The sequence below is a fragment of the Trematomus bernacchii genome, unplaced genomic scaffold (assembly GCF_902827165.1).
Source record: "Trematomus bernacchii unplaced genomic scaffold, fTreBer1.1, whole genome shotgun sequence".
NCBI lineage: Eukaryota > Metazoa > Chordata > Actinopteri > Perciformes > Nototheniidae > Trematomus > Trematomus bernacchii.
Window position 1 is genome coordinate 6,121,904 of NW_022988066.1, and position 27,347 is coordinate 6,149,250.

The following is a 27,347-nucleotide window of genomic DNA, read 5'->3' on the forward strand; positions in this document are numbered from 1 at the left end:
ATTTACTATTTCATCAGTGTTCTTTAACTTTATTTTCTCAAAACTAAGGACAATTGAAATGCCATGGCCACTTTTTTGAGGAAAAGAAGTATCAATCATCTCTGCAAACAAAATATGTAATTTTTATTCAGCATTAGTATTTTGTTTACACTGTTCTATTTACAACATGGACACACATGACAGGAAAATGGAGGACTTTGTCATTTGAAAATCAAAGTGAAAAGGTTTTTAAAAAATAAGCGGAGACATCTGATATTTAAGGCGTGAGAGTCGGAATGACACAAGAATACAATGACACCAGGAAGTGAAAAAGTAGGACAAAGAAGTGGACAAATGGAACAGGCAGTGCACTATTGAAGACAGAACAAAGAGAAATTCAAGCTGATGAAATGCAAACGCCACAAGAACAGAGACATGTCGGACTGCAGGGAACAGACGAGTAAAGAATGGGCATGGGTGGACATTTAACCAGAGCTTTAACATTTATACTGACAATAATGAAAAATGATGTATATTCACAATTTGTGTTTTTCTCTCTCCAGACCCTGTTCATAGCTTGTGTAGCACTTGCAGGCCCATCTTGCAAACCCATCAGTTGAACTTTTATAGAAGATGATTATAATGACAATGATTCAAGTATAATGGTTTGTTTTCAGCAGGGCTGGGTTGGGGGCTGTGCAAGTGTAGTCGTAGCTCACAGAGAAAGGAACATAACTAACTTTTATTTATTATCATACAGGATATGTGAATGCACATGTGGTTTGAATTATCAGCCCTCAACAGTTTTTGACATTTAAGTGATATCATTTTCTTTCGTTTCCTGTAAAAACACTGCTGTATTGTCCATGCTTGAGTAAGTTGCTAAACAATATCTGAATGCCAATTTTCCAAATCCAAATATACATGTCTGTGCCGTCATGCTTGAACAATGGAGGAAAATAAATGCATTTATTTAGACCTGGTGGTGTGATAAACCATCCATCTGCAAGTCTGGGAAGACATTCCCTCCTGAAATGCCCATTAGCACAATACCAAATCCGGACTAACTCTAAAAATACTATTCTGCTCGCCCTGTACTTTGATCTCATCGACAGGGGTTCAAGTAAAGAGAATTTCTTTGCAAGGATCAGTGTCACTTTGACATGGTATTACTCATTGTAGAAGTAGTAAGGAACTAAGTCACTCTTTCACCCTCCGTACACCCTTCCTCCATCTGCATTAAGAATTAACAGACAGTTACCAGAGTAAACTTGGAGTGGATTGACACATAAAATGATAAAAAAAAAAGCTACAGGGTGCAACTTTGGTCTTATTGAATGAAATAAAGAATCAAGTGCATGGGTGTACACCTAATTTGATGACTTCACAGAATGGCTGAAAAGCCAATGTTTGTTTTAACATCTCTTAGTGGGCTAAAACATACCTAATTGTCCTTGGTTCATCCATCAGTCTAAGTGATCTAACCCACAATAATTTAACAGTAACAAGCACAACTACAAACATGCTGCATAAACAAATATTTGCATTACAAAAGGCCACAAACAGAATGTGAATCATTCACATTCAATTTTAATATAATTAGTTACACAAGGCCTACCTAGTTATTTTAGTTTTTTTTTTAAAACTCAATTGCTAAATCTAATAGAATTTAATTTGCAGAAGTCTTGAATGGATTTCGACCTGAACTGTGTAATTTGAAACAAACTTTGTTAGAAATGAACATTCAATCCAATCATATAGGAATGATGTACAAAATCAAGTGTAGCACTAAAAATGGCCAACAAGTGATGAATTCTCAATAATCACTTATAATGGATGAGGGATGCAGAATAAAGATAGTGGACTCACGGAGCGAGTAGTCATGAATCAATAATGCTCTGACTCACCCCTGATCACATGACTGGATGAGCTTAAGCACATCTAGAGCAGTCTCTGCCTTTCCACAGTATCATTGGTAGTAGCCTTTATTGTATGATATGTTTTAATGATAACATGATATTCCTTTTCACATTGTTAAGCCAAATACAGTTGAGATATTATCTACTAGAACAAACAGTAAAGTCACGGGATGGCGCTAACATGTGAAAAGGGAAACAATTGAAATGTTTTCAACACTGATAAATCTGAAAATAAGAGGACCATGAATTCTGTGGATAATGCAACTGTAGAAAGCAAAGACCTGTGCAAACGTATAATGATTGCAGCTCTCAGTCTTTGCTTTGTATGTTCCACCTTTAGGACGAACACAATGTTGTACGTATAATTAGTAAAGAGGGAGTGTACAATTAACATAATGCTCTAACACCATTGATACATGTAATACATTAAAAATAAGATAAGGTTAAAAAGGTCCTTCATTAAAAAGCTTTTTTACAGTAATAAATAGATGTTTTCTCTATTTACAGTTCAGACATTTGAAGAAGCAGAGTTTGCAGTTAAAGACATTAAATCTAACTATTTCAAAAGTTATCTATTTGTTTTCTAAGGATGAGTTGTTGGCGCTCAGGATTTCTCCTCTTCATCATCCTTTCACTGGTAAGGAAGGCAGGAAGACAACAGAGATCACGTAGGAGAGACAATTTCCTGCTAATGTGTCTTTCCTGTGTTTCATTCTTAATCACTTTCCTATTTGGTGTTGTATTGCTGTAGCTGCTTTTGTTAAGAGTTTTCGTTACATTTGCCTCAGTGCACACATACACATACACCCACACACACACACAAACACAGATTTTGAGCACCCGATGCCACACACGATGCATTGTGTATCCTCCTACAGCCTCTTTCACGCTTTGAGTAGCAGTTGCCATTCGACACAGAACTAAGAAACTCTTTCCTTCAAAGCTTTTATAAAATCACTTAACAACACCTAGAGCTGGGTCCTTGGGGCAACTTCCTCCTCGTCCTTCTTGGCCATTTGAAACATTAGTTAATCTTCTTCTCGTTTTTCAAGGAGCCGTTGCGTTTGTGCTTCCCATTGGCCAGGCTCTCGCTATGACAATGTCCGTTGGCCATGTTACCGTCATCGTTGGAGACGCCATCTCCTCTTCTCTTGTCATCGGTCTTCCCCCTCAGCATTCGTACCAACCGTCGCAGTGCAAAGACAAACAGAGCCAGGGCCGCTCCTACAGTGAAAATCACATCCAGCAGGAAGTACTGGTAGGGGGACACGTCGTACACAGCGGAGCGAAGGTGGTCGGCACCGTTGTGACGCAGGATGTAGCTGATCCAGTAGACGGCCCTGGTCACTGGATGGCCTGGCTGGTCTTTGTGAATGTTGGAAAGAGTTTGTGCTTTCTGGCGGTACCTAGGTAGGAAGAAATGTGGAAACAACCTTTATCGGCAAGCTAAAGGGCTCTATATCTGGTCAACAGATGGCACTAATGAACCATAACACTCATATACAAAGCATGTGTGTGTGACAGTGCATACAAGACTTCGAAATCTAACCTGCTGTCTTTGATGACGCTGTTCAGGGCTGTATAAAGGTCTTCCTCGGTCATGTACTTCCAGTGTAGCATGATACCCATACCTTTGGCTGCCACACGAGTCATGGTGTCATAGTGGTCTCCAAACAGGGGCACACCTACCACCGGCACCCCGTGATACATGGCCTCGTAGATGCTGTTCAGACCACCGTGACTCAGGAAGGCCTTTGTGTTGGCGTGGCCTGGACGACAGGAGGGATGAAGGATGTTCATTTGCATGTTAGGTGTTAAGTTCACAAGTCATTTTTTGGTGCATATTTTGCTAGGTTATTTACAGTTTAAAGAGTAAAGCCCAAAAATGTCTGCACACTCTGCAGTACTTTACTGTTGCTCTGCACACGGAGGTGGGGGTAGGATGGTTTACAGTTAGAGGAATACAGACTGTATGTGTGTGTATGAGTGTTTATTTTCTAACAGTATATTTAACCAAATATTGTTTATAGTTTTTATAAAGAAATACATTTCAAAGTAAATGCCCTTCATTCCTTAATAAAAACGGCCCAACTTGTTTTCCGTCTTAATCTGGGCCCTTTATGTTTACTTGCATGGTTTAAGGTAATTTAGCACCTAAATTGAGATATAGACAGACTGGTGTAATGTATTTTGAAGGCTTGGCTAACCACAGTTCTATTGCACCAATTCAGAATATAATGCTTACTGTCAATATCTGATTGTTGTGCATCCCTGACTTGCACAAAGATAGCAAATGTGGCTTACACATTCACATTATACCATCCACAATGGTTAATAAGTAGGTAAGGGAGGAACCCAACCATGAAAAACAGTACACAACACCATGAGTTGTCTGATGCTTGGTGTTGTATAAAACACCAAGCATCAGATGTGTGTTAAGAAACACCTTGAAGCAATTCATTTCAGTTTACCTTGTGCAATACCATACATTCAGTAAGTCAAATTGACTGTTGATAATATACACATGGTGGGTGGACTACACGTTACAGTAAGTGGTGTTTGTCCTTGAGGTGTACTTACCTAATAGGTCATTCTGAGGCATCCAATCAACAAGCTTGGTGTTATTGCCGAGGTTACTGGGTGGAACTCCAGAGAATCTAAGAAAGCAAAAAAGACTAATGATAAGATTTAGCTCACCATCACAATGTGTGAACACCAATTAAAATCCCCTAGACGCTATTCACACATTATTGTGTGGCTGGCTTCATTGCGAAATGTGCTCCTGCAAACACCTACTGAAGCGTGAACCACTACGGAGGTGTTTATATGTCTATCTGTTGGTCTGTCTGCGGTTAGATAGTGTGTTGCAGAAATCTACCCGCAGAACTGTTGCTTCAAAGTGTGTCAAAACTGTGCAAGACACAGTTATGACACCTTACTGGTGTGTAGTTGAGATCAAAACCATGGGCGAGTTTGAAGATAGGTGCGGTCAGAGCAGGGTGTGGGAGAAAGAGTGTAAGGGGCCATTGGCATTAAGACTGGTGTTATTTTCAGGAGACACTTCGAGCCAGACCTTAAATCTATTTTTTCTGAGATTAGTTTAGTATTTCCTAAGCTAGCCATTTTACTAGCTGTCTGAAGGTAATGTGTTTTTAATACAATATTAAAATACTGTTGGGCTAACTGTATTTCACTTAATGTTGATCTTTCACTGGTGATACTTGAGGGACATAGCGAGGGCAGAGGATGTATAGTATGTATAATTGGTCCTAGAGATACTGCAGAAGGCTAAATGAGGAGTCTAGTTACATGCAGAAAGTGAACAAAGGGGAAAACAAGAGTTGATCTATTTTCCTCAGAACAAAATGAAACGGATGGTAGAGAATGTGTACAACATTGTGTATGTTTGAAAGTGTCTGTGTTTGCATGTGCGGAAGCAATTTCCACCAAATGCAGCACACAATATATTTACATGGAACATTACGACCCCATCCGTCCATCTCTGTCTCCTACCCTCCCTAACCCAAAGTCTTTCATCTCTCTTTCTCTTTTCAACAAAGCACCAATTCACTGCCCTGCCAATCAAAGCCTACATTCATGCAATTATCAATGCTTGGTTCCTGTCCCTTTCATTTGCCCTCTTCCCTTTTCCATCAGTTTGGAAGGACCGAAAGCCAAATTACCATTGAATGTCAAATACTAAATCTTGGGGCTTAAGAGGCTCCTGCCTTTAGCAACAGATTTTAAACCAATGCAGTCAGATAACTACATGTAGAGTACCATTTTCTGCTACCTCAGTGTAAAAGGTCGGTGATTGATGTTGCCTTTGTAGTTTTTCAGACACAAATTAGAAATGATCAAACATGCATGTTGCATGCAAAGTTAAATATATCACCTCACATTCCAACACACAAAGCCCTTTAACTATAACTCTGGCAAGCTTACTGACAACCACAAACTGATCCTCCTAAATCACAACAGTGACTCTGCCCAGCCCCAGCTACTAAAAGGCACTGGCTTCACAAACCTGTTGTTAAACCCTGCTCATTCCATGCCACAGAATGCTGCTTTTCATATTCTCTTTTCCATGTGATTAAATTCAAATGATTGCAGGCACTTATATATATTATATATTAGTAGACAAGCAGTCCCACACCTTATCGACTGTGTTAATGAAGGCATGATCAAGAGCCAGTAGGATGCTTTACTTAATAAATATATACAAATGTGAGCAGCAGGGTCATAATTATCTCCTTTTATTCCTCCAACTTACATGATCCCTCTTCGTAGTAGTAAAATACTGCACTCATTTGCATATCATACTGTGAGACAGGATGCCAGAAAGAAGTTTAATTTGACAATGTGATATTGTCATTAAGAGTTATTTAAGTAAAGTTTTTACTAAGTAAAAGGAGAACTTTTTTTTAAAGAAAATTCAGAGTTTAGTTATCCATCCCCAGTGAGTCAATTATAACACAGTTTGGACTTTGAACAGCAGTGCTGATGATCATTTTAAAAATGTGAGCTAAATAGAAACAGAATGGAAATTAAAATCAAACTAAAAAAGCTAAAAACATTAACTACAGCAAAACTGGAGTTCAATTCTATGAACTAAATAAATGTTTTTATTGTAGAACATTTAATCCAATTGTATCATCCCTGGTGTCAGTCGTGACATCATTGTAAATTGTGAGTTTCTACAAGTGAAGACCTGTGCACACTGGCACATGTTTAAACATTAACCCAGCAGTCATATACCTTGGGAAAGGTCAGGTTTGGGAGGGGCATGTATATATGAACTAGGATCAAGGCTTTGTTCCTGCAGTCTACATAAGTAATGCCTACATGGACATCCTAGGATAGATATTATAAAAAGGTTAATTCAAAAAATACCATGCATGATTACAAAAATAATCATAGTACAATAAGTTAAATAGAAAACACAATTTTATATAAAATATTTCTAGAACCACCAAGGGTTCAAGATCCGTTATTGTGCATTTTTGGTGCTTAACTGGTTCTTCTCTGTTTTTACAAGTGTGTGGTCACGTTCTAGTCACTTTGCTCAGCGCTACTGCTTGTTACAACTTTTATTTGCCATTCAGGTCATAGTCAGTAGATCATATCCATAAGACTCTATGTAAATGATAACCACAGATTAGATTATAATCAAATATGTTTCCCTTTCTTGGCAAGCACAAACATTATAGATAAGGTTCGCCATGGCTCAGGAGGTAGAGCGGTCGTTTTGTTATCACAAAGGATCCTGGTTAGATCTCTCCTCCAGAGTGTTTTAGTGTCCGTGAGTCAAACCCTAACTGAAGGCACTTATGTCAGTATATCAATGGGTGAATGTTGGTTGGTAGATATGTTTTGCTAAGCACTTTGAGTGGTGGGTAAACTAGAAAAGAGCATTATGGATGCCGTCCATTTTAGATAACTCTGAAGGCCCTTTGATGTAGTGATGGGAATTCCGGCTCTTTTTAGTGAGCCGGATCATTTGGCTCAGCTCACCAAGAAGAGCTGGCTCTTTCGGGTCCCAAACGGCTCTTCATTTTACCACATATACCTTTTATAATTCAGTCAAATGTAGCCCTGTTTTGACTAATGATGTATATGTGTACCCATATACAGTATCACTTTTCTTTTTGAAATTATTCAATACATCCTTTGTAATTAAGTATTTAAAAGTAAAAATTACATTTGTAATATAAATGATGACAGCTACTGTATCGACATTTTAAAATTGTATTTAAAGAAAAAGCCCTAACAAAACAGCAGGGCTCTATTTCAGTATTAACTAAAGAAAAAAAGACAGCAACAGCTGACATCAAATCTTTGCTGAGCCTAAAGTTAATCATAAATAAATAACATAGTGAAAATAAATATATTGCAATGTTCAAAACAGCAGCATCCAACCGTCTCTAATCATAAACAAAACATAATAAAAATAAATGTAGTGCAATGTGCAAAACAGCAGCATCTTTCGCGGGCGCGAGACGGCTCCCGTCGTTCACTTAAAAGAGCCGGCTCTTGAGCTCGTTTGCGACCGACACATCACTACTTTGATGGTATATAACACTATGAGGGACACACACATGCGCAAATACATTACAAATGATTCCCCCGGTAAAGACCATATTTCCCCATTCCCATGGCTGTAGCAAATGACTGTCTTTATGTTGATAGAACACTGTCAAAAACTAACCAGCTCCCACGGGCACATAATGTGGTACTCTGCAGGTTTAAAAGTGAGGCACTGAACTTTGTGTTTGACTTAGCAAATGAAACGTTTTTCCTTGAGAAGAGAACAAAGGATTCCCTACTCAATATTGTTTGAACAAGTGGACGACATGAGATAATACCATGGAGCAAAGTAGGGTAGAAACATGGACTTTGGTCCCACGGCAAATATTATCAGAGGAACAACATAGTCGCCTCAATTTTACAATGTGCCATTGCACAAGGGCTGAAGGATATGAGGAAAATATGCGATAAAGTTAATGAATATCCCAGTAACAATATGACTTGATAAATAAACAAATAAACAGACGTTAAAAGTATATTCCTACGCCTTGCTGCTGCGCTGAGTAAACCAAAAAATAAATACATTTTGTTTTTAAACGGGGATTATTTCCAATATTGCAAGTCACGCAAGTTGACAGTGTTGACAGTACTGCTGTTTAAGTGGCCGTGTCAGACCTGACCTTTACCTCACCTACCTCTATTAAGCTTACCATTGATAAAAAGATGCTAAATTGGCTGTAAATAGAAAGGATGTATGTTTCCATCTAGTGTTAATTTCGTCAGCTATTTTTTTATTTAGTTTTAGTCCTGTGTTAAATTTCCTTTTTAGTTTTAGTCATATCCTATTCATCCTGTTTTTATTTAGTCAAGTTTTAGTCGACTAAAAGTCTGAGCATGTTAGTCTTATTTTAGTCAAAGAAAACTAATTATTTTAGTCTACTTTTTGTCAATGAAAACTGTTGAGTCTTTTTTAGTCATCAGATTATATAGAACATTTCAGTCAAACTAGTCTAGCCAAAACCAATAATTTGTCATTTTAGTCAAACTTATTTCACAATAAAATTATTATAGAATTCGGTCAACGCGACCACTGCTCCCAAGCCCTGTTGTTGCCATTTTATTTTCTGCCCAGCCGCAGCACCGGAAATGGAACTGCTGGGAGAAAAACTGACTATCAGAGATGTAACGTTATCTTTGATAATATTTCGTCAACGAAAGTAAAGAGAGATTTTGGCATAGTTTTTATTTAGTAAACTACATTTTCGTCTGGTCACTTTTCGTCAACGATATTGCATGTTGATTTCGTTACAGTTATTGTTTACTGCCGTCTCGTCATCGTCTCGTTTTAGTCATGGGAAAAAAGGTCGTTGACGAACATATTTCGTCATAGTTTTAGTCAACGAAATTAACAATATTTCCATCATGTCTTTTCAGACGTATGAAACCAGGCATGTGAAACTAGATAGGACATTCTGAACTTTTGACCTATGCGCATTACGCATTCTAGATGGGGCAATAAAAGCGTAAAAGTTCCAGCCACAATTCTGAGAAGGCGCTTGTGGTTTTTGACACCTTGAGAGCGGTTACAGCGGGTATGAAGCACAGGATGCAGGCGACCTACGCAAAGGGTCGAATCAACTTCCTGGGCCAGCGAATCGTAGAGACAAGCTGTCCTTATTGTCTCTGTTAATAAATGAAGTCTCTGTTAATAAATTAAAGTATAAAGTTTGCATATTTGAAATTAAATGTTTAAAGAAAAAACATTCTGATTCTAAACATGACATTGACAATAGGGATGTCCCGATCACCTTTTTTTGCTCCCGATCCGATTCCGATCATTTGATTTTGACAATCTGCCGATACCGATTTTTCCCGATCCGATCTTTATGCAATGCATTAAGAGAAAAAAAAGGTAACAGATAACGGCTGGTCATCCAACGCGATGAATTCAGCTATCTTGGCTGTTATTTTTTTGGCCTTTTCACTGTTCTGGGGCAGTTTCTCTTTCCTTTTAAAAGTCTCTGAAAGTGTCGGTTGTTTCAGTGCCGTTACCTGAGTGGCCGCTGTGTACTCGTCGTGTTGTTGTTGGTGTTTGTATTAGATTGGTCGTGTTGAACGTAGCGCTGTTCTTTCCACCACGCGGAACCTCCGCCTTGCAAACATTGCATCTGGGTGTTACACTGCCTTCGCTTTCAATTTTATAATACTTCCAAACTCCTGACATTTTCTCTGTCCCGACTCCCGAGGCACCAGCTGAACGTAGCCTCTTGTTAGCTTACTGCTACTATTAGACACTGCGCCCTGCCCACTCTGTTGCCAGATTTGAGAGAAATAAGCAACCAGGTCTATGAAAACAAGCAACACATACATGATGTTGTGTAATTTTAAACCAAAACTAAGGCCTCAGGATGACTTTAAGACGTGAACATGGTCATTTTAGTTTTGTAACATTAAATAAAATAATTAAAATATTTGATATAAAAAAATAAATAAAAAAATTCCCGATCCCCGATTTTTTTCTCCCGATTCCGATCTTTTGAAAATCACGTGATCGGCTCCGATCCCCGATCACGTGATCGGATCGGGACATCTCTAATTGACAATGTGTTCTGCCTTCATGAAACATTTTCATATTCCCTCTTGTTAAAATTGCATATTATTACTATAAGTCTTTATTTGTTTGATTTTAACTTTACATATTTAATTGTTCATTAAGTAAAAGTTGAACATATGTGACCTCCTTCTCCCTCAAAGATAGAAAAGGGGAAACCACCTGATGCAGAGGGAGGAGGGAAGAGACTATAAAAGATGATTTGTGAAGAGAAAGAGGAGCTTTTTAGGCTTTTTGAGGCTTGAGAGCTTGGGGGAACTTTCTGAGGCTTGATTCCGGGTCTTGGCTCCTGGGCTCCAGGGTGAACCTGTTGCTTTTGTTCTTAGACCTTGTGTCTTTGTTATTTTTTGGATTCTTGTACGCTACACACTCCGTTTTACTATCCTGGCGGTCGGAGACCGACGCTTTAGTGCCTGAAATAAGTGATACGACGGGCAGCATGGTGTTAGAGGCCATGCTGTAAGCGCCCCCCTAAGCAGATTACGTTGATCTTGCGTGTAGATTCTGGGGGGTTTAGTCCTAAAAAGATTGGACGGACGTTTTCTGGAGCCTTATCAGCACCGGATCTCGGTATCGGAGACGGCCTAGATATTAACATTGGTTGTATCGAAGTTAGATTTATTTTCAACAGCTCGATGACAATTTAAAAAACGATGTATTGTGCACAGTATAGCTGATAATGGGGGTTCATATAAAGCAATACATTTGCAACTTGAGTGCTGATTGGAGGAGATACAGTAACTTGAACCTTATTAGAAAATCATTTTCACATCTGTCACTGTGTAAGTGGTTTCCAGAGTGAGAGAACAGATACTTCACCTCCAGACGACATGCTGGGGAAGCCTGGCGAGGGCTCCTGCCAGTTTGTGAGCTATGTCATGGGAAAGGTACTTGACCCCAGCTCCAAACGAAACGACCACAAAGCCATGCTCCGCTGTGTCATTCACCCACGCCTCAAAATCCTGTGGGAGAAATGAGAGAAAGAGAATAAGAGCTAAAATTATTCATTGTGTAGAGCAGGGCTATTCAATTGGCGGCCCGCGGGCCAAATCCGGCCCCGGGGTGATATTTACTGGCCCTTTGAGTATAATGTTAAAAAGTCATCAATTTCTTTTTTTAAGATTTTTTTTTTTTTTTTTTTTTTTGTGCCATAGTGCCTTTATTCCAGAGAGGGTGTTACATTGAGAGATAGAGGGGTAGACAATGCCTGAAAACTTCGACGGGCTCGGGTTTCGAACCCACCTACTATACTGTAGTGACAACTCCTGTCATTGATTGCATCTCTGCGTGAATGATTAGATAATTTCACCTAAATGAAATCAAATGAAACATGTAGGCCTACTGAGTTCTGAACTTGCCATTTAGATCTATAAAGGCCTTGGGGCTATGTTGTTTGATTGAATTAAACACAATATATGCACTCCACTATGCTGTTGTAGTATTTACTGTATCTGAAGCTCTTAAATATGATTGCTCATATTTCAAGCCATCTTTTTCCCGGCCCCTTGCTTTGGATCATTTTCATCAACCGGCCCCCATTCCAAACTAATTGAATAGCCCTGGTGTAGAGGTTCATAAAAATGCAAACGCTAATAAATGTGTTGTTGTAGTGAAGAACCCTTTGTTCCCCTAACATTTTTAACCTCACCAGTCACTTATTTTATAGTAGACTTATTTATTTGTGTTACGACCCCCTCCACTCCACTAGGGGTCTCTGCCTTTGTGTTCTGCTGGCTGGCTCTTGTTTGTGTTTCAGGTGATCAACCTGATGAACCACAACTGGGCCGTCAACATAAAAGGCCAACACTAACCCATACTGCCCTCTCACTCTTCTGTTGGACACGGCCGCGTCTTTGTTTCTGCACATTTTCACACACCCATACACGCAATCATTACTGATAACTGACTTCCACGTTTATTAGGTTTCTTTGAAGACCTTTGGTTTTGGTTATAGTAAATAAATACGCTTTTTGTCACACTTAACTTGTCTGGTCTCCCATCTTTGTTGCAGCCAATGAGCCAGGCCGTAACAAATGGGGGCTCGTCCAAACCTTTTGACATTGTTTCTAATTCTATAGTGCAGCCATCCTTTTCTGCTTGTAAGTGGATTGAAGGGCTGAGACTGATTACAACAATCAGATCAGCTGTAACTTGGTAGGCAGGTGCACCTCGTTGTGTGCATGCTGGTTGTTTGGGAGACATGGGGTGTTTCTCAATCGCGAGTAAAGCTGCTGCAGAGCCACTATTTCAAGCATACTACGTCATCGAGTGCCGCCGAAGTACTGTTCCAATCTCCAGCATACTTGGAAATCTACCGAGCCCGGTGTACTCCGTTTGGAGAAAAATCGAGGCTGCACATGAGTAGACTCCGCGGTCTTAAAATCCCCACAATGCTTTGCGCACGGACCAATTTCCCCAAATCTGTGGCGGAAGATGTAAGGCGGGGCCTCTCATATGACGCACACCTGCACACTTGCTAGCGTGTTCCACACTTCGTTTTCCGAATGCCAGGAAGTATTCTTGACTCGCTTCTGAAGCAAGATGCTCAGCAGACATGTGCTACCAAGCGTACTCGCGATTGAGAAACACCCATGGACAAGTGTGGTGAGTAGATGTTTGTTTTTGTTGGATAATGTAAGCAGTTGTAATGAAATGCAGGTGGGTGGTGTTTGTTTTTCGTCGCTAAGCTCGTTATATTGGTGATTTTTCGAGCCGATTTTTGGTGGTCCTGTGAGTGTCTCTCACTTCTGTCCCTGTAGGCTTCAGAACGGACTCCCTCTGGAATTCGTTGGGGGGTTTTAGTGTGGTGTGGACGTGGTTAGAGCTATTAGCTCGGGAGCACGTCCAAAGCTGCGGGTGGAGTTGCCAATTGCTGGTTGCTTTACCGGGCTTGTGGGTTTCAGTGCATACATACCCACCATAAGTAGCACCTGAAGACTAGGGAGGAGTTTAGGTAGTTTCGGTTTGGTTTGGTAGATAGAGGGACATGACTGCTGTTGTATGTGCTATTTGAGATCGGCTGCAAATGTGTTAAGTGACTTTACAATGTTTACATGAGTGTTTGTTATCTGTCTCGCCTTAGTTAAATAATGTTGGTGTTTTCCTGTTAGTACTTAATCCTGGTAAACCGTTTGGCTTTATTAGTTCTAAAACAAGTCTGGGTTGTGGTGATATCTTATGGCACATTTCCACTACAGGGCCTCGCTCGGTATGGCTAGGCCTTGTTAGGCCTCGTTAGGACTGGCTCACTTTATGCTGCGTTTCCATTTCAGTTTAGTAGCTGGGGCAGTAACTATAGTAACGCAGTGTAGGCGGAGCCGTGACGTCATCTTCAATGCGAACCACAGAAAAACAACATCAGCCGTTAGCTGTTAGCACTCAAGCTCACAGCTCCTCATATCTGTTCAGAAACTAGACAAAAGTTAAACAAGTACAAACCACAGACTGTCTGTGTCATGGCGAATACAGTCGCTGGTTTATTTATGTCTGTATAGGCCGTTGTTGTGAGTGTGGACGGTCGGAGCATATACTGCGTTAGCTTAGCCGATTTCCATTTAGAAAACACGCATTTTAAAAGGTTTTTTGCCTGCCGTCTGTCTGCCGACTTGTCAAAGCATTAATTCATGGTTTTTACTAACCGGTATCAGTATGTTGTTACTTCGGCATCATTTTGAAACGTGTATTACAATTAAATCACGGTCAAATATGTTCATTTTGTTGTAGTTGTAGCCCCCTTGCCAGCGATTCTCTCTCTAGTTTAGCATACTCAGCCCGACTCAGCCCGGAAAGAACCTCGATTTTATCGGGCCAGAAAAACTGTGAAATAGTACCCGCTAGCCGGAACTACACCAAGTGGAAACGCAACCAAAAACGGGCATGCTTAAAGCGAGCTCCGCACTGTAGTGGAAATGCGCCATTAGTGCAGGATGCTACAGTGGTAGTAAGCAGATGGTAGCAGGAGGGGAAGTGCAAAATGGTAATTTTTTGGAAGTGTCTGCAAGTGGTTAGTTAGACCTGTAAGCTTTGGGAACATAAGCGCTGCAGTTCATGCCTTGGTTGGGTGAGCTTTGCGTAGTTTGGTTGCCTCTTTGTGCTGTGCTTCTGAGGAAGACTTGGTTGGCTAGTGAGCCGTTTGTTTTAGAGGAACCTTTGGTTTGACGCTTATGTTGATTCTAGTTTGTGATAGCTGGAATCTTGGTGAAGGCAAAGCTTTGTCTAGCTGCAGGTAATTTGTCGGACTCTGGTGAATGTTTATCTGTTTTTGGACCTCCTGTTAATGCTCTTCCATGCATGGCCCATCACCCTTCTCTTCAGTGTGTGTTCTCTCTGATCTCCATCTTTCCTATAAACTCTTAAAAAGCTTCCTTAGGCGCTGATGTTGCGGGGTTGCATCTCTTAAAAGGCTTCTTCAGGCACTAGAGTTGCTGGGTTGGAAAATGGAGACTGGGTGAACACAGATGTGAAATTCAAACCGGTCAGTATGGAACATGTATATGTAATTTTGAACTTTGCATTTCAATATTATTCTGTGTTGGTTGCTATGTTTGGACGGTGTTCCTAGGTGTTACGACCCCCTCCACTCCACTAGGGGTCTCTGCCTTTGTGTTCTGCTGATCAACCTGATGAACCACAACTGGGCCGTCAACATAAAAGGCCAACACTAACCCATACTGCCCTCTCACTCTTCTGTTGGACACGGCCGCGTCTTTGTTTCTGCACATTTTCACACACCCATACACGCAATCATTACTGATAACTGACTTCCACGTTTATTAGGTTTCTTTGAAGACCTTTGGTTTTGGTTATAGTAAATAAATACGCTTTTTGTTACACTTAACTTGTCTGGTCTCCCATCTTTGTTGCAGCCAATGAGCCAGGCCGTAACATTTGTATTTTGCAAGTAATATCATCTTACCTAGATGGGAAAAATAAGCTGATCACTACAATTAAACAGCTGAGGTCAATCTGAGGCTGAGCAAATAAATAGCTGACATCAATAGAACAGACCCTTTAAATAAACATTTATCACTGAAGCATGTTTCCCACACATGACTTGAGGATGAGTGAGTTATAGCTTTACAGACAATTGCTAGAAAATGTCATACACCTTACAAAACTTTGCAGAAAAACTCTATCAGTCATCAAAGGGTACAATAAAATGTTTCATTAGGGTATCATTTGATAAGCAACGGGTAGATACAAGGAGACTCCCAAACTATAAACCGCTTAACAAGTGTAATCTCTTATCATATTGTTCATAGTACAGGTTGTATAAATATGTCCCCTTCCTTATCTTTGTTAAAAAACAAAACAGCAGTGTAGATGTACAACAATGATAGGAACATGTAAAAAACAGGGAATAAATACAAAATAATTAATCGTTTTTTATTTAGAAGTATCAGCTATTCCTGTCAAAGCTTAAGATAGGTTACTAAACTTAATGGTATAATTTTATAATGATTTTACATCATTATAGACAGAGCCTAAGAACAAGAGTACTGAGTAAAATCTGCAGTATGTTTTCTTTTGCGCAAACTTTATTCTTCAGTAAATGTGACATGAATTTAGATCTCTTCTGAATTGCTGCCTGTTGCACTTTGCTTCAAAATAAACCTATAAATGAATCTGAGAGTAGCATATTTGCCATGATATCATCCTCAAAGCACTCATTTGTATCCATTAAAATTATATTTCTGATCAATTAATATAGAATTAGAAACCAAACAAATGCTGGTTTCTTATGGGGACGTCAATAAAAAAATATGTTGTAAGCAAACCTTTCTTCAACTATCAGCAGTGCTGTTAAACATAATGTATATCCCAATCTAAAGTCCATTCGAAAACATTCATACATTCACAATGCACTTACGTCCTTAAAGGGTCAGATCAAATAAGTCCAAATGCATCAATACAATGGAGGTCAAATTAATTAATTCTTCTTCAAATTAAACAGCAGTATTTCTCTCCTGAAACCACATACTAGGTACTTTGGGTAATCCAAAACTATTTCCTGAAGAAGAAAATAGCCCCAAATCGTGCAGTTGATGGGCTGAAGAGGAGCTATAAACTCATGACATTTCACCAAGTTAGCATTAAATTAGGGAATATCCATGGAAGTTATGTGTCCAGGTTTGTTTGTTTTTAGACACTTCTTAAATCCAGATTGATGTCTGATATATCAGAGCTCCAAGTCATGATTACAACTTGGACGTTGAGGTCAACATCTCTTTGCGGTAAACACCATTATCTCATTACTTTTGAGAAGAATTCCCTGTGAAGGAAGTTGACTGACTCATTAGAAAACAAAGACCCCATTGACCTTGTTACATGATCAAATGAATTCCATATTTAAGAAATTACATCTGACATCCATCCTACAGGGCATATACCCACTAGTATACTGTAACTTTGGTCTATCAGTTAAAAGTTTCCGGAACATTTTAAATGTCAGCACGGTAGTTATATCAAATGAAAAAGGAATAAGTCCTGCGGCACTAATCGGTTTCTACCGACTGAGAAGACTTCATCAGGAAGTGAAAACGATATTCTTGACATGCCTTTGTAAAATGAGGCCAACAATATCCTCCTTCTCCGCTTTTCCTGATCTTGGTTTCATCCAAAGGTGTAACCCACATTACTCCGAAACTAGGTCTGGTGCGTGAAGATGTATGGGGATCAGTGGGGGATCAGGGATCCGCCATGTTGGGAGTAATAGAAGTGAAGGACATGCAGATGGAGGGAGGCCTATGGTCCAGCTGCGACAGTTAAGGCTGGCACTGGCACGGAGCAACATCAGGGGCACACTGGACTCTGTGTCCCAGCAGTGCAGCCCTACTGTCCCTACAACGCAGCCTCAGTGACCCCATAAAAGAGTCTCAGTGTCCCCAAAGCTCTGCCCAGAACAATGGCCTCGTTCTCCCTCCACTTCCATTATAACTCCCTCTTCACAAAATGGCACAATGCTCCCCATTGGCTGGAGCGGCATTCCAACACCACCCACAGTAGATACCGACAGCCTGCGCTCTCTGCATCCGAACGCTGGACGAACGCTGAACTAACCCCCCCCCCTCCCCCATCACCACCCGCCTCTGCTCCCCATGACTCCCCTCGCTCTCTGCTCAAAATCAATCCTCAACCCAACATTGTCTATAAAGGATCGCATTGTAGCAGGATTGATAATACAAGTTACCAATACAAGGGAAGACAAATGGAACAAGCAAAGGGTATATACAAAAGAATACTAAAACTCAAACTGACAAAGAACAAAATACAAAGAGAATCGTCTGTGTATTTTGGGTTTGGGTTTTTTGTAAGTGAACTTCATTATATACATTTGTAAACATCAAAGATGTTTGCCCTATGGTTAACCATGCAGTAACATTACTTTACCTTATTAGAGTGATGTGGGATATGTTTCATATCAATGATAATATATGAGAACATTGCATTTGATATGGTGTTTGAGTCCATAGCTTAATGTATTGGGTATGTTTGCTGGATTAGCGGAAAAACTACATTGTTTTCCAGTCATTTTATCCTAATAGTTTCTCACTTGATTTGATATTCATAATGTGATCTAAAAGTACTCTCAGAGTGAAACACTGCATAAACCGTCAACATTTTAACAGTCTCTGAATGTGCTTTTTACCTGCCTGTGTGTCTGTACTGACCTGTGGCAGTGGGTTGGGGGGCTTGGTGAGGATGCCTCCTATGTACACCACGTGAGGCAGGGTGGGCCTGGGGAACTCCAGAGCCATGTCGGTGCACAGCATCCACAGCCGGCTGCCCTGCACCAGGTCAGACATGGCCACTTGAGGCGTCACTCCATGTTTCTTCATAATCCGGTCATACTTGGGTAATGCAATATAACGGACACCAAAGCGCTGCACCAGGTAAACAGCTGTGTTGGCGATCCTCTGGGGCAGAGACATGCGGTCCGTCAACAATGAGTTGAATTCGGGAACATATGAAAGGGGGGCTGGGGCACCTGCCTCCGCGGGGTACCACAGGCCTGTGCTGAACACCGCATATTTCACACCCAGGATATGAGCAATCACAAAACCACACATCTCATTAGGGTCCACCAGCAGCAGGTCAAACTTGGCCTCCTTGAGGCGGGTCATTACCTCAACACTGCCAACCACAGCATCACAGTTCTGGGAGTAGTGGTCAAGGATGTCAAAAAGTTCAAGAAATGTTAGTCTGCCTGAGAAAATGTTGCTGACTTTGGACTGAAGGAAATTGTCAGCTGTGGTGCTGTTAAAGATCCCTGGGTAGCGCTGTAAGTGGAAGTTAGGGGAAGGGGGTACACCACGACCCTCTGAAATTAAAAAATGGGTCTCATGGCCCTCCTGGTGTAGAGCCTCGGCCAGCGTCTTGAAGATGTACAAGTGTGATTCAAACATGATGGGTGGAACCACGATCACTTTAGCAGCCCATGATGCACTGGGACTCCAAGGGAGGAGGCCAAGGAGGAGTAGTAGTGACGAGGGAAGTAGCATGGCTGAAATAATAAAAACAAATAGCAATTGTTACACAGAGACATTCATAAGAAAAAAGGTCATAATAATCAATGATGTCCAACAGGTCTAGACACATACATACATTGTATGTTTAATATTAATAATAGGTTTGGCAAATGGGCCAAAAACTGTTTGTCTTTCATCTTCAATGAGAAGCCTGACATGAAACCACAAGTCTCAGAGAAGGTAAAGAAAGAAGGGGAAGACTTATGTAATTAGTTTGTCATCTTAACTTTGTATCTACAAATGTTTTACATCTTACATTGTTTGCATCAAACTTCATGCAATCTGGTCTTTACTATTTTTGTGTCTGTTTCTGTCATAAAAACGAGTATTAAAAGAATACAACCTGGGATGAAATTCTTGGAGCAAAGAACAGGAAAACAAAGAGTACACCAGAGAGCTTTAAAGTTATCTCGGACACTGAAGATTTATTGGAAGTTACGGCCAGATAATTGACATAGACATTTTCTGAGACACAGCAGTGACACAGCCTCTGCCTTAACCAACTCTGAAGTCACTGATACTTCACCAATTCTTAGATCATAATCACCATTATCACTCAGTATATGTTTGTATTGGTTTCTTATCCTCAAGTGTACCTTTGCTAATTATCCTTTGCCTTTCTTTATCTGCATTTCCATTCCACCCCTTCATCCCTCCTCTCTGAGCACAGCCATCACTGACTTGGTGTGGGCAGTACCAACGTCATTCTAAACCTTCGGCCTCTCTATTCACAAACACAAACACAAAGAACTATTATCAAGCCACACTGTCAGAGCCTCTGCCCTATATGCTATTGCCTACACTCCCCCTCTCACTTGGATTAATCATTAACAATGGAAACCTCTTTTGATTAATCATTTCTTGATCCATTTACATATTTGTAGCCCACCATGTCCTTTCAAAGCTTACCTTTTGGCGCACTGGAGATAAGCAAATATCTATTTGAATATGCTGTTCCAAATGTTCAATTAGAGGCCAAAAGAAAATAATGAATAATGCCTTGTGAACAATTGTTACACATGTGTTGAGTATTAAATCAGCATTAAAATGTGCTACACCTAGTTAAGTAAATATACAAAATTGAAGAGGTCCTTTGTTAACCTACGTGTTATCTGTGTGGAGTTTGATTCCACAGTCCAAAAACAGAAGATTAGGGGAATAGGAGATTGTAAAGTGCCTGTAGGTGTGGATTTCATTCTGCGTCTGTATGTTTCAGACTGGCAACCTGACAAGTAATATCTCCTGATGTCATTACCGTTACACCTAGGGCTGAACGATTAATCGATTTTACATCGAAATCGCGATTTGAAATGATGCGATTATCAAATCGCAAAGCCTGCGATTTTTTTAAACATTTTTTTTTATTGTTTGTTCTTCTTGTCTGTCAGTCATCCACACCAATCAGAAGTGCTGTGCTCCACATGTACCAGCCATTGTTAACCAATCAGAAGTGGCCCATGATAGAAGGTGATAGACAGATTGATCCAATCAACAACAGGGACGTGCACAGACATTTTGGTGGGCGGGTGCTCAAGTGAGAAAAAGGGCACTTCCCATAATCATTTATAAAAAAGTGTTTTATAACAAAAAGTTAAATATAGTTGCACATCTCTGACTTACTGACCAATTTATTTGAATACCCTCACACTCACGCAATTGTTTAATACTCAACAGAATTCTACAAAATAATCAGCTAACAGAGACAATGGTCTTATTTAGTATTCACTAAGCACAAGAGCAGACAACAAACTAGTACAATTAATAGTTATTAAATGAGCAGCCAACATTCAAAATTATGAAGTTACTGTTTAAGGACATTACAGGCAAAAAGATCGTTTTTTCATGTACTTGTTATTTTGGTCTATTTTGCTTCCAAGTTTTCTTTCACTCTAATGGAAATAAAACTTCAAAAAACACATATAAATGGTGTTCGTTTTACTACCATGTCTAAATTCATCTATAGATTTAAAGCTAATCTGCATTTAAACATAACATTTCAGGGGAAAATACTGACTTGACGTAAGTAACTATCTGGGGAAGTTGTGAGGTGATGTGTTTTTTTGTTTTATCCTTTTCACCTGCAATGCCTTGGTAACTGCATGCAGATTAGCGCATTTTAATTAGGCCTAGTTAACGCCTACTTTGCATATCAATGTGGCGATATTGTGATGACGTTATTAGATACACATTTTACTGTATTCACTTTAAGTGTCTCCCCTTAAGTACAGTACATTAGCCTGTATGCCCATGATAAATTGCCTTAGCTAAACCTTGAGCTAACTTATCCATTAGCTAGTAGCCTACCATAGTTAACTATATTTGTTATTGTCTTTTAGCTAATTAGCTGTAAACTCGAGGCACTGGCAGTTTAGTAATTTGTTCATCACCAATCACCTTCAAACAAGCCAAGAAAAGCCGGCATAACATGGAACAGTAAAGGTGGAGGTGCTGCTACCTGTCTGTCTGAAGTGACTGCCGATGTCCGCACCGCTGTGCAGGAGACGTGGAGGGAGGGAGGGAGGGTAGAGAGAGCATCGGAGCTTCACAGTCTAATCTCCTGACCTGATATTTTAATTTTGTATTCAATCAATATATTTTTGGAAAGGGAAACTGTGCGCAAACAGCAGTAGATATATATTAATTTATACAAATTTAAAAAAGGGGAAAAAAGGGCACTTTCTCTGGAGGAGGAAAAAGGGCAGGGGCTCAAGCCCACTTTGATGTATATGTGTGCACGTGCCTGCTGCCAAGTATTTTTGAAAGTGCCTGCCCTTTCCAAATGGCTTCCAATGGAGCTTTCCTAGATGGTTTGGTGAAACAAACCATCTGAGTCAGGTTAGTAATGCTCCATCACATGTTTTACATCTATTACAGGGTGAATCTTAAACTGAAGCTTGACTTTAAAGCAACCCAACGGAAGTTTCATGTAAGTTTAGTTCTTTCACTTGTAGCTCGGGCTGCGGGGGTGCTAGAGACGGGAGCATATTGATGCGACCTTCCTAACCGGAGATATGGCCGCATTTTACAATAAACTTCCGTTGGGTCACTTAAAAACAAATATCGCAAATCGAATCGCAATCGCAATATTTGTCAGAAAAATCACAATTAGATTTTTTCCCAAAATCGTGCAGCCCTAGTTACACCTCAATCTATATCAAATGGCACAGCCCATATTGTTTCTGGGGACCACCAGATAGCATCCTAAGTGGATTATATAGTGTATCTGCCACCTGTCTGTCACCAATATGAAGTTTATGTCCGGAAACAGCTGCGGCCTGGTAGGAAAAGCACTTAAAGGTAGGGTAGGTAAGTTTGAGAAACCGGCTCGAGATCGCTAGAATTTGAAAATACACAACCGGAGAAAATCTGCCACTTCCTTATAGAGCCCCTCCTCCAACACACACGAACGCGCACATGACCAATGAGGGCACGAGATAAGTTTGTGCACAGATGGAAGGCTGACAGGCAGGTAGGCCATCCAGTTCGGCTAAAATGATTGGTCGTGCTTTTTACAGTACTACGGCTTCCACAGATGACATTTTTTTATGGATTTTTTGTCAAAGCACTTAAGATATTCATTGCTATCGGGATGTTAAGAGCATTCCATGGAATATAACAAAAAGTGTATCTCGAGCCGGTGTCAGTACCATATGTGTTCGCCCTACCATATGTGTTCGGGGTCCGTCGCTTACCAATGACGCCACGCATTGTGATTGGCTGTACGGTAATCGCACGCTGATTGGAGTAACTAGGGGCGCTGACTAGGGTATACCGGGGGTCTGATCAAAGGATGAAGCTGTTAACGTGCTGCTACCATAAACTGGCTGTAGCCCACAAACTGAAGCAGAATGATCTAGGGCTGTCCCGAATACCATTTTTCGGGCTCCGGATATTCGGTAGTAATCAGCAGCGAATATTCGAATATTCGGCCCGCGCGGGGGGGGCGTAGTAATCAGCAGCGAACTGCTTCAACACGTGTATTTCGGTGTAGTCACGGCATTCATTTTGTTATTCTAGAGTATTGTTGTTTTATAGTTATTTGTTAATGTAACCCAATTTGTGTTCTTTGAAATTGAAAAGGATATCGCATTGTGTTTGTTACTTTCGTTGCAGTTGTATACGTCTTAAGTGTAATTTGGCTTGGTTTCCTATTTATGGACATGCTTTTATTTTGAAGGAGAGTTAGCGCAGTTGACAGGAAGTTGTTGTTGCTTTGGAAACAGCGTGACAGAGATTAGCGGAGAAAAGTAATATCTACATATAAAGACGGAGAAAGTAAACGATAACGTTTATGGTTAAGTGTTAGCACCCCCCGAAGAGGCACAAGCTCCTACGTTGATATTGGAGATTTCAATAAATTCAATTTGAAAAAAAATGGGAAAAAACAAACAAAACGAATATCCGAATAACGAAATTGAAACCCGAAATAGTACTCCAATGAACGAATATTCGGATATAGTAGGGCTGTACCCGAATACTATAATAAAGTTATAGTAAATAATAACAAACTCCAGTGTTAGAATTCCATAATTCCATATTCATAAATAAAATGATATGCAAATAACATTTTATTGGCTGTGGACTTGTACTCTACATAATTATGTTGAGCTCATGGTAATCTAATTCAATAAACAATAACTGCAATGAACAGATAGCATTTTCTGACTCGTAAAATGATTGGATATGGTGTAATTTGGTAAATGATTCTGTGTTAAAAAATGTATATCTTTAAAAACTGCGTTGGTGTATTAGGGCGGGCCATACTATTTTTCTTTTGTAAATCGATCGAGAGGGGTGTTCAAATAACGTATTTTGGTGTGTAGAACACACATCTATTTAGATTTATTTATTTTGAAGTTGTTGCTATGGAAACAACATGACGGAGAAAAAAGTAATATCTTCTACATATAACGGACAAAGTAAAGAATGAAGTGTATGTTTAAATGTTAGCATCCCCCGAAGAGGCTCAAGCTCTTACGTTGAGTCTGGAGTTTCAATACATTAGGAATTTGACCGTGTAAAATGTCCTCTTGGGTTACCGTACAGCCAATGCGTGACGTCATTGGTAAGCATAACGGACCCCGAACACATATGGTACCTACACCGGTTTCTCAAACGTACCTACCCTACCTTTAAGGTGGCCACCATTTTGTTTAGCATTGTCCTGAAGATAACGTTACAAACACTTCTCAGCCCAGACTGTTGATGGTAACTATAGAAACCAGCACTGTCTACGGAGGACTGCGATGCATCATGACTTAAATTACTAACAATGGAGTCTGGTTACCCTGCGCACAGGGAGGGCAGAGGAAATTATCTGATTAAGAGATTTAAAGAATAGAAAATGACACCGACGAGATGAATAAGGCACAAAAGTTCAAAAGGAGGGAAACGCATTCAACATTTTGTAAAGAACGCTTTTTATGAAGGCATAATATGTTATAGTAAACAGATAAGAGCTGGAGCTACGTAGCCTACGGTATTGTGAAATAAGAATTATTTTCTACAGCTACATTAATGTTATGTTACAATACTGTCATATTGTGTTTGATTTGATCACAATTACCCATTTAGACTTGATTATTATTACCAGTAAACAATAAATGTGGACCATATAACAATGTTACACAAGACATTGCCTTGAACATCAAATACATTATTGTATATGATTATGCAAACAGGTACTATACAGATAACTGAATCTGTTAAAACGACATCACAGAAGAGTTTATTGTGCAAAACAAACTACAGTTAAGGCCTCAACAAACAATTGGCATAATGGCATAAATAATTAGAAATTCCCATTGTATTGCAGCTTTCAATTATGTGATGTTAAAAACAAACTATTGAGAGTGAGACAAGAAAGTAATTTTACAGTGATTATCATTCTCCAATACCATAATCTGGACTAACATTTTTTAGATTTAGCTCAGCGGGAGGAACACCCTTGCTGTTTCCACAGTGGGGGTCCATTAGCTCAAAGCACCCCGTTGAGAGGGGAGATGTGACTTCCAAGAACTGATATTAGTCAAACACAAGACAGTCATGCAAATGATGATGCCTCATATATATAATTGAGTATGTTACACTGATCTTGGGTTTGTTTGCTGCAATGTTATCCAAATGTGGGCCCTGAGGCCAACTGGCAAGACTAGAATAGTAAGGCTTTTTGTTTTGGAAAAAGATTAAAGAAAAAAACAGTATACAGACAAAATGAGATTAGACACAGGGTGTACTTCAAGAATCAGGTCGAATTTGAGATGCCAAAAGCTTTAACGTCTAATTTAATAATTGCATCCAATGTTTATCATACCACAAAACAGATTATGATAATCTAATCTAAGATGCTAACATAAATTGTCTGGTCTACAGAGGGTCAATAAAATTGTCATGTCTGGAAGATAACGTTATTCCTTTTTAATATAAGATTAAATATGCAGCCTACTGCACTTTGTCGATAAATTAAGCTAAGGTCCAGAGCCTTTAGATCTTGAATTTGTGAAAACAAAATTAAGGTGGGACGATAACGCTTGTTTTTCCCATGCCAGGGAACATGAGGAGATGTTTATAATAGCAACAAGATCTCTCCGCTTGCCCTTATATATGTATGCTTCATCAGCATCTGACAAAAGATATACATGGATATAAACAAGCCTGAATGTAATATCCTCTGTAAAGTGTACTCCTTATACATACAAGCTACGTAATTATCCCAGCCTACTAGGCATTCAGCATAAGAAACCCAACTGCCCATATTACCTCAGTCAGTCCAAGGCTGTTTTCAATGTAACTCTGAAGATCAGACAGACATTTAATGTCATATTAAACGCCATTCCTTCCAACAGTCTCCTTCCTCATGTCTGTAATGTTTCTTTACATGCCACTGCTGATTTTTACTTTAAAAATGTTATTCTACCTCCACCAAACCCCAACCATTGGCACACAAGAACAGGTCTGACAGGCCAAGATTGAAAGCAGAGGACTGAGACAAAGCACCAAGGTTTCCAGTGACCATCAGCAGTATCTCATTAGCATAATGTACTTCAAATAAACAAGCACTCATGAATGTGAAAAATGGTTGCAAACAAGGATGCACAGTTAAAAGGTAGTCAAACAATATATATTTAACCAATGGTAATTCCTTGGATAATTTGAAGCCTATTATGACATTAAAATTAAAAACCGTAATATTATTAATACTTTATCTAACAATTTCTAAAGTAGCCTGTCTTGCTCTTGATATATTTATAATGTTTCACTTATAATCAGGCTCTGGGTAAAGGCATACCTCCAGACAGTGTCCAAGCAATACCACAATGTATTCATGGAGGATGTCAACTTATTCAACATTGTTCAATCATGAGGTGATCGTTTTGGCATAGTTATGGCAGGAAATATCCACTGCATTCAGGCCAAATAAGCTTTGAATGTTTTCAGGCCATATAGAGGTTTCAGATCGAGCTCTTACCTTCTAAGAACAGTAACTGCACCATAAAGTGACGTGTGCAATTTTGATATCTCAAATAAAACTCTGATAATAACTCGTAAAATGTCAAGCCAACACAGCTTGTCAGGCTAACCGTGTTTTATGACAGTGTTTGCTCTTCTGGAGGAACAGGGTCCAACATAAAATCCTGAAGTCTGATGACCTGATTACCTAAAGCAAGCAAAGAATTATGCTTTTAAGGTAAAACTGGAATAGCAAAATAAAAGTAAATCTTTCATAGTGATGCTACTGAAAAAAAAGAATACCAGAATCAATCTACTGGTGAGTTTACAAATACTTCATGACAATTCAGTAATCGCCTACGGCGGCATTATTGTAAGGGAGAATTTACAAAGCACTTGAACGCAACACAGCAACCTGGCTACACCTGCTTCTCAGGAGGCTTCCACCGTCGCACCTAATCTTCCAGTAAAAGCACTCAAACAATACGGTACAGTCACACCTGTCAACTTAAGCAATATCAGATCACTTGTTTTAACTATAAGCGTGGAAAAAAATAAAGACAAAAGTGGAGTTTTGTCGAATAAAGTTCGGAGTTTACGATACACCTGTTTTGTAAGTGCTCGCCTGTGTCGGCCTTACCTTGTGGTTTGAAAGTTGCCCAGTAGATGTGGAGGAGTGAAACTGTGGAAGATGTTATATCAATTTAAAGTTTCAAAGAGGTCAAATGTGAGGAAAAATGGCAGTTACAGTAAGTAAAATGGGTCCCCGGGTATCGAAGACGGGCATAGGGAACATTAAACTCCCAGTCCCTCTCTCAGGGGCGGGGCTAGCGC

The 27,347-nt window shown here is 39.8% G+C and overlaps 1 protein-coding gene across 1 annotated transcript; it reads right to left on the bottom strand.

The window, feature by feature from the left end:
* Nucleotides 1-100: 100 nt before the first annotated feature.
* Nucleotides 101-27,347, bottom strand: ugt8 (UDP glycosyltransferase 8). Its single transcript, XM_034120751.1, has 6 exons — nucleotides 27,154-27,347; nucleotides 18,207-19,039; nucleotides 11,356-11,498; nucleotides 4,479-4,555; nucleotides 3,448-3,667; nucleotides 101-3,304 (listed from the first exon to the last, which is right to left on the bottom strand). The coding sequence occupies exons 2-6, from the start codon at nucleotides 19,035-19,037 to the stop codon at nucleotides 2,923-2,925; spliced, it is 1,653 nt and encodes a 550-aa protein (XP_033976642.1). The 5' UTR covers nucleotides 19,038-19,039; nucleotides 27,154-27,347; the 3' UTR covers nucleotides 101-2,922.